This window comes from Canis lupus, chromosome 16, assembly GCF_011100685.1.
Source record: "Canis lupus familiaris isolate Mischka breed German Shepherd chromosome 16, alternate assembly UU_Cfam_GSD_1.0, whole genome shotgun sequence".
Lineage (NCBI taxonomy): Eukaryota > Metazoa > Chordata > Mammalia > Carnivora > Canidae > Canis > Canis lupus.
The window spans coordinates 40,242,037-40,259,288 of NC_049237.1; the positions used below are offsets into that span (position 1 = coordinate 40,242,037).

At 38.1% G+C, this 17,252-nt stretch overlaps 1 protein-coding gene and 1 pseudogene across 1 annotated transcript in view; one reads left to right on the plus strand and one right to left on the minus strand.

Annotated features, from left to right (window-relative positions):
• The first annotated feature begins 1,310 nt into the window (after window positions 1-1,310).
• LOC102155402 overlaps window positions 1,311-17,252 on the plus strand; it is a 32,989-nt pseudogene continuing 17,047 nt past the window's right edge.
• MSR1 (macrophage scavenger receptor 1) overlaps window positions 11,311-17,252 on the minus strand; it is a 78,543-nt gene continuing 72,601 nt past the window's right edge. Inside the window, exon 10 of the mRNA XM_038560236.1 lies at window positions 11,311-13,251. Coding sequence (XP_038416164.1) covers window positions 13,118-13,251 — 134 coding nt within the window. The 3' untranslated portion in view covers window positions 11,311-13,117. The remainder of the gene's footprint in view (window positions 13,252-17,252) is intronic.

Sequence of the window (17,252 nt, forward strand, 5' to 3'; positions counted from 1 at the left end):
TATTACTCAGCCATTAGAAACGACAAATACCCACCATTTGCTTCGAGGTGGTTGGAACTGGAGGGTATTATGCTGAGTGAAATAAGTCAATCGGAGAAGGACAAACATTGTATGGTCTCATTCATTTGGGGAATATAAAAAATAGTGAAAGGGATCATGGGGAATGGAGAAAAAATGAGTGGGAAATATCAGAAAGGAGACAGAACATTAGAGACTCCTAACTCTGGGAAACAAACTAGGGATGGTGGAAGGGGAGGTGGGTGGGGGTTGGGGTGACTGGGTGACGGGCACTGAGGGGGGCACTTGATGGGATGAGCACTGGGTGTGTTATTCTATATGTTGGCAAATTGAACACCAATAAAAAATGAATTTATTTTAAAAATTAAATAAATACATCTTTAAAAATAAATAAATCTTTGAAAAAAAAAAAAAAAACCAAAAACCTGGAATTGAAAATCTAGTTTTAGTACTGGTCTTGGCTTTGCAATATATCAGCCTCTGTTTTTGGATGTTATCACAGTGAGATAGATCCTATGGACCACATCTCAGATTCTGGAGATGGCACTTGGGCAATACTTAGCTGTCTAGACAATAAACTATTGCAGGAGACATAACCCAGGAGAAACTGCCTAGCAGCAGACCCCTAAGTAATGAAGACCATTTTCTAAGGGCTCGGTAGAGAAATATTAGAGGAATTTATTCATAAATCTATAAGGGAAGTCAAGAGTGAGTAATCTCCTATTTTTGCTGATAAAACAGCTTTTAGTTTGAATACCAATCTCACCTTGACACAAGCTATTCTGGAACAAACAGGCAGAAGAATAGAAAATCTTAGAATGTAATCATTGCCATGGTCAGGTTAGGCTAGGACAAAGCAGCAGTGCCAGCTCTTTGGCTCCTGTGGGATACTGTGCTTACAATTCTCACTGCAGAGCTCAGAGGCTCATCATGTCCCAAGGCTGAATGCTATGACCCCAACTGCTCACCACACTTGGTGTGATCTAGCTCATCCCACTTGGGTTCTGCCCCAGCTTTGCAGGCTCCAAGGTGGCCCAGAATCATTGGTTTCATTCCATTGTTAAGATCAGTTTGAGTTTTAATAGGCCCTGTTCTCTTGCTATGCCTCTCCCTGCTTCACCTTTGGTCTGGAAACCTCAATTCTATTATTTATGACCAAATATGCCAACAACTGGTCTGCTCTTCCAAACACTGAGCCAAGCTACAGTGCATAACAGTGAACTGTCCAGTGAGGTAGAAGATTACCATGGTTCTCGATAATTATTATGACATCATAGTAATGAAAGAGAAGACCAGTGAGTAAGGAAGGTCAAATGATTTGCCTAAGGCTACAGGAGTTGCAAACTCATGAGCAGTCAGGATTTGAAGCCAGGTTTCCCGTATTTTGGATGCTGTGTTCCTTCTATTTTGCCTTTTCGCCTACCATGGTATGCACTTACGTTTCCCATTTCTGTGTTCCCTCTGCAGGCTGGGCCATCTATTGCACCATTTCAGATAGCTAAGTGCAAAGCGTGGGACTGAACCTTGACAAAGCTTACTCAGCAGCCAGGCCTACCTTAGGTCTCCTTCTGCCCTGGCTGGAATGGGGAGGTTATCCTTCACCTCCTCTTGCTACTCTGTCTTCCTGATAAATCCTTGGAAACTGCGAATGCTGGGAAATCAACGATTTTCTCTCTTTTATATTTCTATTTATTTCCAGTTTCTTCTATCCATTTCCATTCTATGAAAGCTATCGATTCTGAGATGTCACCATTATTATTTGAGAGAACGTTCAGCTAGAGAAAAAGTTTTATAACCAAGTTGTTATATTTATTTATAGCTGTCTCCTATTTAAGTTGTAAATTGTTTTCCATTAGCTTTAACTTGTTAAAATGTGCTGAGAATTCACCAAGTGTTCAGAGAGCCCAGTTAATATGGCCTGGCACCAACACTTAGGAAAGGTTATGCTTCCTCAGCTACACAGATGCTTGAGTCATTTAAAGACTTATCTTAAAGTTCAAAAATGAAATTATTACCGCATAGACACATTAGTGCAGTGCTTAGATAAAGGGTATGATAGGAAAGCAAATGAGTGATACTTTATATGAACAAATACCTTTTTATGGTCTATTAACAGTTCTGTGCTTGAACTAGTAGTTATTCACATTATCTTGTAAATGGGGCATTGTTCAGAAGCACTGGACTGTAATATTATGTATTACATTGCCAGTAGAATAAAGTGATAAAAGAGTTGAACTACTTTCAAATGATAGCTGGAGAGATACCAGAGGATCAAGGAGTTTGGTGCATGAGAGTGAAGGGGTGGGTTAAGAGCTCTGTTTCTTTTTGAATGCTGACTAGGACAAAGAGGAGGGATATTCCATTGGGATCCAAATAATAAGTTCCAATACCAGAGATCAGGCTATAGGAGGTTGATATAAGCATCTATACATTCAGGTTTACTGGACCAGAGGCCCCCACAAGTTGAAACGGATATTGCTGGCACGGACTCACTGGAATCACACACTCCCAGCAAGATCCTGGGAAGCCTTCGTACCAGTATTATGGCCTCACAATTTGGTATCACATCTGCTTGATGGAGATTGGCTTTCTAACATGTGTTCAGCCTTATTTCAACAACTACCCAGACTGAGTCATTAAGCAACAGAGCCTATCTATTTGCTAAAGTCTGCAGATTATAAATAATGAACTCCTACATCTATAGCCATGGTGGTTCTTCCTGGCTACCTCCTGTTTAACAGATTTTACTCATTTTTGTTTTCCTCATGGAACCCAGATAAATGCTTGCCTGTTTTGAGTTCTTAAGGTTCAGTGATGTTCTCTCTTCGAAACTGAACTATAAGATTAGCAGCTCATAATAGATCCTCTCAGAGTAACTCTATTTGGTCAATGTTTGTCAATGGATTCAAAGAAAAGTCAGGCTCTGGTTAGGGGCATAGCGAAAGAAAAGTGAAATAAAATGATCTGTGATGCACAAACGATTAACAGGCATCGGGCACTATGTTAGAGCCTGAGAGGAAAACGTTAAGAGGTATTTGAGAGGCAAAAGAGAAGTAAGGTCAACCACAGAGACATTCCCAATGGTAGGGGATTTCAACAACAGGGATGCTTATTATTTGGGTCTCAGTTGTTTTTATCGGGGATCTTACCTGTTTGAAATCTCAGACCCTCTGTGATACTTTGGGCACGATAGAATTCAAATAGTGTCCATAATGAGGCAATAAAGGAAAGGAAATGTATTCTTGGAACACTAAGATGAATCCTAAGTTTAATGAACTTAGAGAAAGCAGGAATGGAAACCCTGAGTTGAACAGGGAAAGCCTTATTCTGATCGCACAGCCAGTAAAATTCTTGGGGAAATTGGGAGGGATAGACATAGGTCTCCCTCTGCTGGTGGAGAAGGAAGTCAATCCATTCAATGTAAATTTAAAGCATTTAGTTTTAAGACTTTCCAGTTCCAAGAACAGCAGAGGAAACAGAAATTCTCTATAAGCCTTATCTTCCTACTTTGTAGTTCAATATGGATCTGGCATGAAAGCCTGTATCTGGATCATAAAGAACTTCTGATCATGAAAACACATTTATAATCCTTCAAAATGACAAATTCCTTAAATTAGCATCCTACTACATACTTTTATATCCTAAACATGTATTTAAGACTCTAGAGCTGGGAAGCCAGAATTTCAACACCCGAGTTAAAGTAGATGTAAGGACTCTGTCCATCAGCCTTGTTAAAGGTTTTAATGAAGTTCCCTTCAGCATTTTAACGTCAAGAAACTCTTCTTTCTAAATGATTTCTTACATAATACCAATCTTTAAAATTACCCTCAGGTGCTCATTGTTTTATGGATTTTAACCAGAAGTCCCTAAGTACTTTCATTACCTGCATGTGTAGAGGTGGGACAATTGATGTCCATGGATTGATATTTATGGGGTTTAAACCCTTATCTGGTGGAACCAGCCCTAAACTCACAACTGACCAGGAGACCTAAACAAAGGTAGTGGTAAGTGAGAGAAGAATCAGCCTTTGTGGTCTGTGCCAAAACTTCTTTCCCTAAAACTTTCCACACAAAACTGTGCCTTTAATAGGCCAAAGTGGGCCTTGCTTTTAAGCCTTTTAAGAAAAATATGGAAATTAAAGCACTGTCTTTATTACTAACGAGCCCAGCACCTGGTAATGTCATAACATGAATTATACAATAAAGCAAGCTCATTATGCCACAGTGATTAATCAGAACCACTAAGAAACTTACATTATCATATATTAAAAATTTATCCTACACACGTAATTCTATACTCTGAATTATGCCAAGCTAGACTTATTCCTTAAGTATGAAAGAGACAAGTTTTCTCTGCTTCTCACCTTCTCTTCCTGGACAGCAATAATGCTAATTGAAATGTTAGGAAAATCTGTGGAAGCTGCACAGCCCACCAGATTGATTTTATCACAACAGTGACACTGAAGGAGTCGAAGTGTAAATGTGTTGTTTTAAAGATGAAAAAATGATAAGCATAGAAAGGGGTCATTGGCTGGCTTAATTTCATGCTAATTCATCAACGGGGGCATTGGGAGGCACCAATCCAGATGTAGTGACCTGCTCTAACTCTGTGGAGCGTGAGCAGATGATCAGTTTTAGCTTAAATAAACCCATAATCAAGCTAAACAGATGCCGAGTATTATGCACCACCAGCCCCTCCAGCCTGCAGATATCCAGCTTTTCTTCTAGCCACGATCATCGTTAGATATTACTTCCCTTTCCACGGCTTTCCAGTGGTTCCCAGATGGCCCTTAAATGCAATTAAAATCTCCTGAGTTGGAGTTTTTGCTCTTGGAGCAATTGGTTTGTGTGTTTTCAGCTCTTCATGTTCTACTCAGGTTCGCCAAGCTTTATCCTTTTGTGCCCCTGCTAATAAAATCTCCTCTGTGGTAAGAAACAATTTTCTTCTTCAGATCATAACCACTTCCTACGAAGGGCTCTAGTTTCTTCTCTTCCACTCTGGTGTACTCCTCCTCTACATGTTTGCACAGCCTGCCCGGGGTGAGCATGGGCTGTGTCAGGTGCTGGCCAAGCGACAGTGAGGAAGTGGTTTGGATTAAGACCTTGGGCAGGCATTCTTGAGGACTAGCCAGTTTCAGTCCAACAGCTTTTAAATTAAACCCCAAGCTTTTTCTGGAGTGAGAGAGGAAAAGAACTATGTAAAGAGAGAGAAGGAGGGCTCAGGAAAGGGCTTAAAACTTTGGAAGACAGAGGAAGCAGATTCATCTGGGAGTGTTTTGGCCAATGCTTCTTGATCTGGGATTTCTGCTAGGGCTTCGCTCAGGATCAGTCTCTGAATATTCCTCTTTCTTTCCTCTTTTAATTTGTTTTATTGGACTTCAATTTGTCAATATTTAGCATAACACCCACTGCTCATCCCACCAAGTGCCCCCCTCAGTGCCCATCACCCAGTCACCCCAACCCCGGCCCATCTCCCCTTCCACTACCCCTTGTTCGTTTCCAAGAGTTAGGAGTCTCTCATGTTTTCTCACCCTCACTGATATTTTCACTCATCCTCTCTCCTTTCCCTTTATTCCCCTTCACTAATTTTTATATTCACCAAATGAATGAGACCATATAATATTTGTCCTTTTCCAATTGACTTATTTCATTCAGCATAACACCCTCCAGTTCCATCCACATCAAAGCAAATGGTGGGTATTTGTCGTTTCTAGTGGCTGAGTAATATTCCATTCTCAGGGCTCTTATGGACATCAAGAATGGAGTGTCTCCACGGGGCAAGCCAAGTGGATTCCCCCCACCAGGGGAGGGGCCTTGGCAACATCCCCTTGTTGTTTGACGTGTTTTTCAGTTTGAGATAATGCCTTCACTAAATTAGACCCAGCTGATTCCCACAGCATTTCTTCCTTCCCAAAGATCTGAGTAAATGAAAAGTTCTAGATACATAGTGAACTCTCTATTTACAGGACATTATCATTCATTAAATTAATGAAGCCATGATGTGTGTGTTGGGGGAGGGGTCTCAGTCACATCATAATGAAAAGGAAACAGTCTAGGAAACAAAACCAACTTCAAAGTAATCCATGTTTTAAATGTCGAAGGTGGGAAGGCTAGTAAATAGGAGGACTGCCTGAAAATGAGGCACTCCTGACTGGTCAGTAATTCACGTTCACATCTGGTCCTCACAAGCACACCCTGAGTGAGCAAAGTCACACGGAACCATTCATACTTCCTGTGCTAGGGTGTGAGGATTAGAGGCTAAATGACTTTCCTACAGAATGTGCTGCCAGCACAAGGTAGAGCCAGGACAGAAATAGAGGTCCTGCCCTCCTGCCCCCTAGGCTCACCACATCCCCCAGTTTCTTGGTAAATATCAGCCTTTTCCCTGAGATCACACAGCTCTCATTGTTGGCGCAGAAGGCACTTGGCAAATCAGAATTGTTGAAGTTCGTCTCTACGAGAAGCACAGAAGCCACAGAGAATGTTATGCCTTCGTGCTTTATCTTAATGTGATACAATCTTTCTCAGTATCAGAAAATACTGTAGTTCTATTTTTTAAAGATTTTATTTATGAGACACAGAGGCAGAGACTCAGGCAGAGGGCGCAGGCTGCTCAGGGAGCCCGATGTGAGACTCGATCCCAGGACTCTGGGATCACAACCTGAGCCAAAGGCAGACACTCTACCACGGAGCTACTCAGGGTGCACTGTAATTCTATTTTAAAATGAAAAACAAGAAGAAATGCTTTTCTTGTGTCTCTACAGAAGTCAAATTTATGGGTGGACATCTCCAAATATAATTTTCATATACAGTCACTGGTAGGAAGTTTTTGTGATAAATTTGTTCCTTTAAGTTTGATTCCCTCACTACAGCAATGTGGAATGAAACTGTTTTTGAGTAGGAATTCAATTTAGCACTTGAGTGCTAAGATAAAAATAATTGTCTACTACTACAGTTCCACAACCCTTTTTTCCCCCCAACTCATTTGTTACTTCATTTCTTTAGCTTAAGATGTTTAAAAATATCACAAACAGACCTACCTCCTCATTCAAATTTTTCAGCATAGAATGAAGAGATGATTAACACATTTGTTGTTACTTGGATCTCTCTCTCCTTCCTCCCTGCCTTCCTTCTTTCCCTTTCCCTTTTTTTCTTTTTTAAGACTGTATTTATTTGAGAGAGAGATAAGCAGACTCCCTGCTGAGCAAAGAACCCAACATGAAACTCCATCCCAGGATCCTGACATGACCTGAACCAAAGGCAGACGCTTAACCAACTAGGCCACCTGGATGCCCTCTTTCCCTCTTTTATTTTTTTTTTTTTTTGTTCTAAACACTCTCAGGTTATCTTTTTTATACCCCAATCATTCTGGCAGCTGACTTGGATATAAGACATATTAGTTCTCTAAGAGATAGCAGCCCTGATTCCCTAACAGGTGCTTATTCAGAATAGTAGCTGTTTTCAATTTATCTGCCATAGAATCCTTAGAATGGGACAATTCTATGCACTTTGACAAAAGAAATATAATGAACAATTTATGTCAGTGATTTTATCAGTCTTTTTTAGGGTAGTGTTGCAAGCATGAACCATCAAAGCCATTTTCTGAAAAAAAAAAAAAACAAAAAAACTGCAATGTTTTACAGGTTTCAGTGAACTTATTTGGCCCCAGGGAGGTTCATAATGGATGATTAGCAAATGCATTTCAGTCTTGTTTTTCTCCCTACTCTAAAATTACTCTAGGCATGGAATTCTAAAGTTTTCATTCAGGGAACCCCAAAGAGCTTTAAGGGTTACATTCAATTTCAGAGTTATTAAGGTAATAGAGTAAATCCCCTTTTTAAAATTCTTGGTGTAGTTCATATTTTTGTAGAAAAACCTCCAGCACAAAAGCTTGATGCTGTATGTAACTGTTAAAAACTGGGTCTGTGTGTTTTAGTTGCAGAGAACACTGCCTTCAAAAAGCACAGTTCAGCAGCCAAAGCAATTAAACGCAATTGCAGTTTTTACTTGTATGCTTTGTAAAATGCAAGAGACTCTAAATATCCAGCCCACTATCGCAATGATTAAATACCCTTTTCCTTCTGTCTATTTTTCTGCCCAAGGCCCCTGTCTCCAAATCCAGAGCATGTACTCTTCCTTTTCTTCCTGCAAGAGATTTGACCTTAGGCAACAGTGGATTGGGGTCTATGCACGCAGGAGTCATCTATGCATGTCTGCTGTTCCAGGGCTTGGTGCTGTGCCATCTGAAATCAGCTGGGTCAGCACTTCAGCAGGGAAGTCCGAAAATATCAGTATTTTCTGATACTGACAAATGGAGGAGAACTCCGGCAAATCAAACCCCTCATAGGTGAGCTGGAACCTGCATTTAGTCCTTACTGCCTTCAACTTGATGGTCCAGGTGGCCTGCCACAGAAGGGGACGAGTTCCCCATGGAGCTCCACACATGCCTGGCTCAGGAGCGAGAGGACTAAAGGAGGCTCCAGGGGAACCCTAAGAGCCACAGGTCCTGCAAAGCTGGTGAGCCAGCCGGGCCTATAGACTAGTGTCCCTACTCTCCCTGAAGTGACTTTCTGAACCTCAGCTGTGGCTGCTGCCAAACTCCCCTATAAAATGTCTGGTGTGGTCCATGGTAAGCCAGAACAATGTAGGAAAGAGAATTCTGGAAAATGTAGTCCTAGCAAAGGTGCTTTCCCTCCCTTCCTCTGTGTGTGTATATATATTTCTAGGATTCCACAATGCATTGTTTGGTCCAGTGGATGACGTCCAATAAGTACCTTAGGCTCTTTTTATATTTCCTCATTTTTTTTTCTTTCTGCTTCTCAGATTCAATAAGTTCAATAGTCGTATGTTTAAACTCACTGGTTCTTTCTTCTGCTTGTTCCTGTCTGCCACTAAACTCTTCCAGTGAATTGTTTACATTGGCAATTGTACATTTTAGATACAAAATTTCTGTTAGGCTCTTTTTTTCTTGTTTGGTAATTTCTATCTTTTTAATTGATATTCTCATTTTAGTGCCTTATTTGATTGTCTTTAGTTCTTTATCTTTTTAAAAAAATCATATTTATGCAGCTGTTTCACTTTGTTGAGTATGTCCAACACCTCGACTTCCTCAGGGACCATTTCTGTCCATTTATTTTGTTCTTTTCAGTGAGTTACTTTCCTGTTTCTGTATGCTTTGTGGTTTTTGGTTGTTGTGAAACACTGGACCTTTGAGGATCATGTGGTAACTCGGAAAGGCAGATTCTCCCCCTTCCTTATGGTTTGTTCTGGTTTGTTCCTTGAAGGCTATAGTAGCCTATTTGCTTAATTATTTCTCTGAATACTTTCCCAGAGACTGTGTTTCTTGTCACGGGTGGTCACTGAAGTCTCTTGCTTAGCTTGGGTTCCACTAGTGTTTTTGAATTCTAGGAACTAGAAAACAAAAACAAGCCCCACCCTTCCCAAAAAAACCCCACCCATAGCCAAACAAAAAACAGTAACAACAGAAGCCACTTGTCTGGGTCTTTGCAGATGTTCACATATCTGGCCCTGGGCATGCACACAGTTTTCTACAGCCCCCAGTATACATGGCTTTTTAAAAACATCCAAAGAAACTCTGCCCAGCTTGCGCTGTCAGACCTTGCGCAGCCAGTTGTCTGTTTCATCTGTAACCTTTGGCCCCCAGCATGTAAGGGTTATTAATTCAGTTTGGAGAGTTTTTGAGCAAGACGTGTGGCTTTTCCAGTGTGGGTTCAGAGTTAGACACAACAGGATAAATGCTTCAGTCCTTCAGGGAATCTTCAGAGGAGTTACAATGGCCACACAGCAGCATTTGCAAAGAAGGTTTGCTGTTTCCTCTGGAATTGGGGACCGGGGCCCCAAACTAGGAACCTGGGATGTCACTGTCTCAAGACCAAATCCAAGAGTGGCTAAGACCAGGGTGAGTGAAAATGCGACAAAACTTCCCTGCTGTTTGGAAGTTGCCTTTCTCTTGACTCAGCATTTGCTTAGTTTGCTGTAAAATGCTGACTGTTTTCCAGAGTCCTGACAAGGTTGCTTCTGACAGTTCATACTTGGTTTTCAATGTTTCCATGGGGAATGAGCACATGAGGCTCCTATTCTACCATTTTGCTGATGTCATGCTCCCTAATTTTTCTTGTTACTAATATTCTAAATAATAGCCTACACCTAAATCAAGTCCTTTGGTTAAGAGATTTTACAAGTGTAAAAACAACCTGTTTAGATGATAGAAGTAAAATTGAAACATACAGTACTCTATAAAATGAAAGAGGCAATAGATATCAGAGAGGAATAGTGTTCCATTGTGTGATGTGACAAAAAGATTGATTCGATTAAAGAAAACCACTTAAAAATCTGTTACCTAACATTCACTACAGAAAAAGTAGTTAAAAATGTCAGCCTTTATAAGCTGTATCATATGGTGATGCTTGATTAAGAGGGAAATGGAACATTTGCAGCCTCAGTAATATATGTGTCAACACATATTCCTAAAATTCCTACATTCCATTTCAATGTATTAAACAATATCTCAACATAAGCATCTCCTAATTGTACTTTCTGTGGAAACACTGTTAACTGTCTACCTGATAGCCATTCACTTGTTCCTGCTCTCTGCCAGAACCTTGATTTCATTCAGTGAACATGGGCCCTTGAGCTTTCATGAACCCTTGAGCTTTTCCAACTCTGGAACATGATTAATTCGTATTATTCTGATCTGATGACTCTAAGTTTGTATCTCTTGCCAGTGATTGGTTTAGGCATGAGCATCACGGAATCCTGATCACACATATATTACTGAGGCTGCAAATGTTCCATTTTCCTCTTAATCAAGCATTACCATATGATCTGTAGTAGGTATATGCCTCAAATGAGCATTTTGAGTACAGACTACCACATTCTCATGATTTTGGAAAAAAATTGAAGTTTTTATTTGAAATTATTCAGATAAATATGAAGAAATGTGTGTGGTTCTCAAATACCAACTGATGTTCTTATTTTCTACCTCCCTTTGCTTTCTTTTTTTCTTCCTTTAATTTGTGTGTGTGTGTGTGTGTGTGTGTGTGTGTGTGTATACACTGGATTTATTTTGATACTAGATGATTAGACAAGTAGAATGCAATGATTCTGGCCAGGCGATCTTTCTTTTTTTCTTCCTTCCCTCGCTTCCTGTCCCAAATCACAAATTTCTGCTCCTTGAAGGAGTTAATGCAATTCACCATTCCAAAGTAAAGCTCCCAAATATAGTGGCACAGTTAAGCTCTTTTCTAGACCAGACTGAGTTTAGTAGAGCATCTCAATTACAAAAAGGGCTTTATTGGTTTTAAAGACACAAATGTCTATACATAGGTGGAAACCCAGTATCCATATTGTCTACATCAATACAGCATGCACAATCCAAAGACACTGACCTCAGACATCTCATATAGGCTGATATGCAAAGGATTCTTTTTTACACTATCTTGTTTACCATCTGAAGGAAATGCTTAGTGTCATTGAGCACAAGGAATTAATAACCAGCTGAGTGTAGAGCCAGGATTTAGAGACAGTCTGCTTAGATTGTGGGCACATTCTCTTAGGCACAAAATTACACTGGAGAAAAATCACTCATGGTTAACAAGTAGAAGAATGTAACATGATAAAGGGCATTTTCAGCAGGCCATTTCCAATAGTTCCAGTTTCAAAAGAACATTTTTGCCTTGGTAAGTGAGAGGCAGGCAATCTTCTATCTGGTTAGTATTTGTGAAGTTAGACTTCAGGAGCTGAAGAAAATGCATAAGCCCTTGGTTTTGCTTATCACCATTACAGAAGGAAGAGTAGAGCCATTCCATTCTAGTTCTTTCTTTCTTTTTTTTTTTCTAGTACTATTTTCTAATCACATGTCCTTCTAGATTGGGCTTAGGAAACTTGAAATGTATATTCTTCTCAGGGCAAGATTAGATTTGGTTGGGCTTCAATAGCAATCACTGGTCTTTCTGCTTATGTACCTAGACAGCAGAGTACAGGCGCTGGGTTCCAGGTGGCCTTCCACATTCTAAGATACACATACCTACCCTGGTGATGGGCTGACTATTGGTAAGCTTAGGGTCATTGACCCTTTAGGGCTGCAGATCGATCTCTCTCTCTGTCTCTTTCTGGTTGTAATTGTGGATGGATTTCATGAAAGACTCGGAAGACAGGTAGGTGAAACCAGCTTCTGTGCTCAAGTCATTTGCCTGCTGTTATTTAAAGTGGAGTAATTTACATTTTAAAGTGTATTTACATTTTAAACACAGTGTCCTAGAATGATAACTATTCAACCTAATTTAAAATGCACATCAAACTAAGCTCCATGTTGAGAATGACATTTTTGATCTACCAATTATCAAGACACATAGAGTGATGGGGGGTGGGAGGTCTGTGCCTTTTCTCATATGCCCTGTTTTTAACTAACTTGTGGTTCAGTAAAAACAAAAACTGTTAATACATGACCATGTATAAAAACATGTTTTTCTCAGTCATTGTTATTACTGACCATGTGAAATCTCCTGCTAAGTTTTTCATCATGCCCAAAATATATCATGAACATTGCTACCTAACAGCCAAGTTATTCCACATTCAGAGATCTTGATGGCTGGATAAAATGTTTCCACATAAAATGTGTATGGTTAGAGATTTTGCAAACTTGGCACAAAAAAGCTCTTCCCAATCTTCTCATATTAAGAAAGTAATTAAATTAAAATCAACTAAATAGATTACAGAGAAGACAAAAATGACAAAAATTGTCATTCTGTGAAGAGATCAATTGAAGTCAGTGATTGGAAGGTGTTTCAATTAACTGGCATTTGTAATCTAGAAGCCTTAAACTTCAGTTTATTCTATTCGATGTATGTCATTATATTAGAAATCCCATTTAAATACCTAAAGAAGTTGAAATGGTTCAAATATAGACATGTAGTAAACATGAAGTTGTCCAATATGTTCATCCAGGGATTTTAAAATATTCCTTTCTTTAAATAGGATTCCTAAATATCTTAAATATTCACTGAACTGATTTTAATGGAGCAAAATAACAAAATCATTTTGCAACAGTGATTTTGTAAGATGAAAGAAGATATGATACATTATAAAGTGCAAGTGACTCCAGCATCTTCCGCATGTGAACAGACTCTCACACCCCACTGTCTGATTTTACACTCTTCGATAGATGATTCTCTCCCAAAACAAAATACTTCATTCAGCCAAATTGGACCGGTACCTACAAAAATCAGATGTAAGTGCATTAGTAAGTATGGTTTTGGGGTTTATATTTCAGTGGGACAAACCCATCAATTTATATGCTAATTTAACAAAAAAATGTTGGTTATTATCTATATACAATTTATATACTTTCTGTTAGTATTCAAAAATTAATCTTCTGCCCCAGACAACTGTCAATGTGTAAACTACTAAAATACAAAATAATAAGAGCTGTAACAAAGGTACATACATAGCTCAGTGAAATCTTAGATAAGAGATGAATTGGTTTTAACAGATTGGTTTTATTTTTAGAAACAGGAAAGGAAATAAGCTTTACTGATCATACTGATGGCCTAAGGGCATCTGTATGAGGCATTCTCTGAAATGTTATGATATACTGGAGTTCTTTTCTTAGTTTCCAGTGCTTTGGCATTTACCAAATATATTCTGTATTTTTAATTAAACTAAGACTAACACAATCAGCATATGACTTACAAACTATCCCAAAAGAAGACCATGGATTACTAATTGCAGGCCCAGGCAAACAACAACAACAAAAAGGCAGAGCTAATACTCTCTTTTTCTTGAGCTCTTCCTGAGACACGTTAGAAGGGAAAACTGCTGTTAGCAGTAGGTTATCTGGGAGATATTTAACCAACTGAATACACAAACTTAACTGCCGCTTTCAAGATAAAGATATTATTTTATCAATGAGTACGAAAACAAGTGCTTTTTGAAAGGCATCCACGCATGCCAAGAAAAGATTATTTTAAAAATAATGCTTGGAAATGTTCTTCTGGTATTCTCTAAAGATTTTCTGCATGTATCACATATAAAAGTTCCCCTTTCTTTTATACTTAAGACATTTAGAAATGGAACCTTAGAAAAACTTCTAAATGAAGATTGCATTGTGTTTTGTTAAAAATATATCATGCAAACCTCCTCGATGAGTTTTCAAGAACATTTCATGCCATCAAGAAACTGATGATTTAGCAGCTAAACTTCAAGAAACTCCTTAGCAAGACTGGTGGCTGGTAAATAAATATCTTAATACTGTCAGCATAATCAATAATACATTTCTTCAATTTGAATCGATATGATGTTGAAAGGTTCTCTTTCGGTCACAGAGCTATGTAAAACATATTTAGAAATAACCTCAGCTCAGAAACAGACCTTGTGTAGCAATGAAACACAGTGTTAGATGAAGACTTTTTTTTCAAAGAGACATCTATAATGGAATATAAAACATTACTCCTGCTGATTTTTCAAATAGCCAAATAAAAGTTTATGTACATGGCTGATAATGTGCATAATTATACAGTAATATGTGCATATATGAATAAATTACAAATACTGGGAATTTTGCAACCACTACGTGGATAACATTTGACCTAACCTTAAAAGATGGATAGGGGTTTTCCATGTATAAAAAAAAAGTAAAATATAAAAATATAAATTAAAAAAAATAAAGTTATTCCATAGAGTGGGGGCAGCATGAAAAGGTTTGATGTATGACAATAGACAATAGTATCCTGGCATCTAAAACACTAAGTACAGTAATGAGGGTAGAAGGAGTCATCGAGAAGGCTGAATAGAAAGCCAAAGCCAGACTTTACAATATTCAGAATTTTATATTGTGTCACCAAAAAAAAATGACATCATCAGAACTACATTTTAGAAATGTGTATCTGACAGAAAGGTGGAAGTTGGATTAAAGAAAAAAAATCCATACCAGAAGAACAGCTAATAGAATGTCTATGGAGAGATTTTCTTAGAAGACTCATGTTTTGATTTACTCTTAGATAGGAAATTTGTATTTCCACCTTTAAAATAAATTGCACATTCACTTAATCTTTAATAATTTGTGCCTTTACTAGAAAGATCCCCAATATGGAACAAAATTATATTTAGGTTTACATTACCAAGGTAATTAGGAACTTTGTATTGTTCATTTCATATAACAGTAATTAAATCATTTGTGTCCAATGTTTCTCTTAGAAAAGAAAGGCTTTCCTGTGCTGATCATTTATAAAAGTAGCAACCTGGAGAGCTCAAGTATTTATTTATTTATTTATTTATTTATTTATTTATTTATTTATTTTTACATGTTTTTATTTTTATTTTTTTCAAGTCTTTTTTTAAATGTTTGTAACAGTATTGAGCGCTTTTTGTCCTGAAATTTTAAGGCAGATAAAATAGAAGAGATTAGGGGAATATAATCTCAAAATCAGAAACCTTACCAGGAGTACTTTTTCTTTGTTCCCAAGTTGCTTTTACTAGGTATAGTTCAGTCTCTTTTGTGTTTGTTTGTACATGTGCATATATTTGTGCATGTGTGTTTCCTTTTTAAATATATAAAGTCTATATAAACTTTTTGGAAACCCCCAAAGGTGACTCAGAAACATAGGCATAGGCAAATAATCACAATTGCACAAATAGTGAAGCTCCTCCCATGTTAATGTAGAAGAGAGCCAAAACAGTACATTTATAAATTGTGCTTATAAGGTATATAGACATGTATAAACTGTATAAATAAACATAAATAAAACTCTTGGTCAAAGAGTGGCTCTGTCATAATGGGAGCACAAGAGCGGCATGGCTCTCTGGCCTCTAAACCAGGATATTGTGATGCTTTCACTCCTCATTTTGTAGATCAAGTCATCGGATTTAGATCTCAGCAGTGCAGAAGTTTTACAATCCAGGAAAATAGAATTAAGAGTGAGAATCCTCCTGGTGGCTGTTGCACCAGCAGGGGCACCTCCACAGGGACAGCAGAAGATAGATATTATGTAGTCAATTAATGTGCTGATATGTGAACACAAAGTTTTAGAAACAGCAGTAAAGGGATTCATGAGTGTTAGAATACCAAAGCTGTAGTAATATGAGCATTTAAGCCCACTCTTTGAAGAATTTACGATATGGCTGAAAACATTGGAAGTACTTTTGATCTGTTATCTCATTGAATCGTCAAATAACTTACAAAGTTAAGTGCTTTTGTAGCGCCATTTTACTGTTGAGGAAAGGAAAAATCAGAAAGAAAAAGTAACTCGGCCCAAGGTCATGTAGCTGATACAGGATGAAGCCAGCATTCCTACCCCATGTCTGCCTAGAGCCCAGGCCTTTAATCAATAATTCACTGCAGTCCCCTGCGTTTTTAGATTCAGTCATTCAACAAATCTGTTTTGAGTGCCTACCTGAGTGGACACAATCAAAATCCATTTGTTCTTGAACTGACTTCCTGGTGAAGACTTTGGTTTTAGGCAGATGTGGCAACCGATGACACGTGTGTAGTTAGCAGCAGAACTGCTGCTTGCATTTAGAACCCCTAGCTCCTATTCCAGGACTTTTTCCACCAAGAACACATGGATATGATAAACACATTGTGCAATTCACTAAATCTGGCCTTTATCTCTGTGGAAAAGATTCACAGCAAACATCCTAGAGGCTTCTTCACATCTGATCTTTAAAATTTACATCTTCTAATAACCCTATGAAATAATGGCAGTTAATTCCATGTCACAGGTAAATACACTGAGATTAAGGAAAAATGTATGCTTTTCTCAAGATAAAAGAGAATACAGCCAAGTAACACAACATGACAACATGTAAAACTTGGTGCTATTCACTGACTGCACAGAAGCCCAAATAGAGGCATAAAAATGATTTTCCAAGATTTGTTTTTATTTTTGCATGAATACATTCAGGGCTATTGAACCTGAGGGAAAAATTTATTTAATATGCATTTCCCATCTCATTCCAAATTGTTTTCTGTATTAAAAATTAATTCAAAGGTAGCATAGAATTCATAAAATTTTACCTTCATGTAAACTTCAAAGATTAAAAAGCAAATTTGTTTTTATTTCTTTACATAATAACTATTATTCAAGGATTCTTGGTGTTGCTACTTTCATTGTTATTTGCCTCTGAACTATCTTTCAGGCTTGTGGGAAAACATGCAAAATTTATGTGTACAGTTTAGATATGTTTTTTATTTTCTAACCCAATCTCTTTATCATCTAT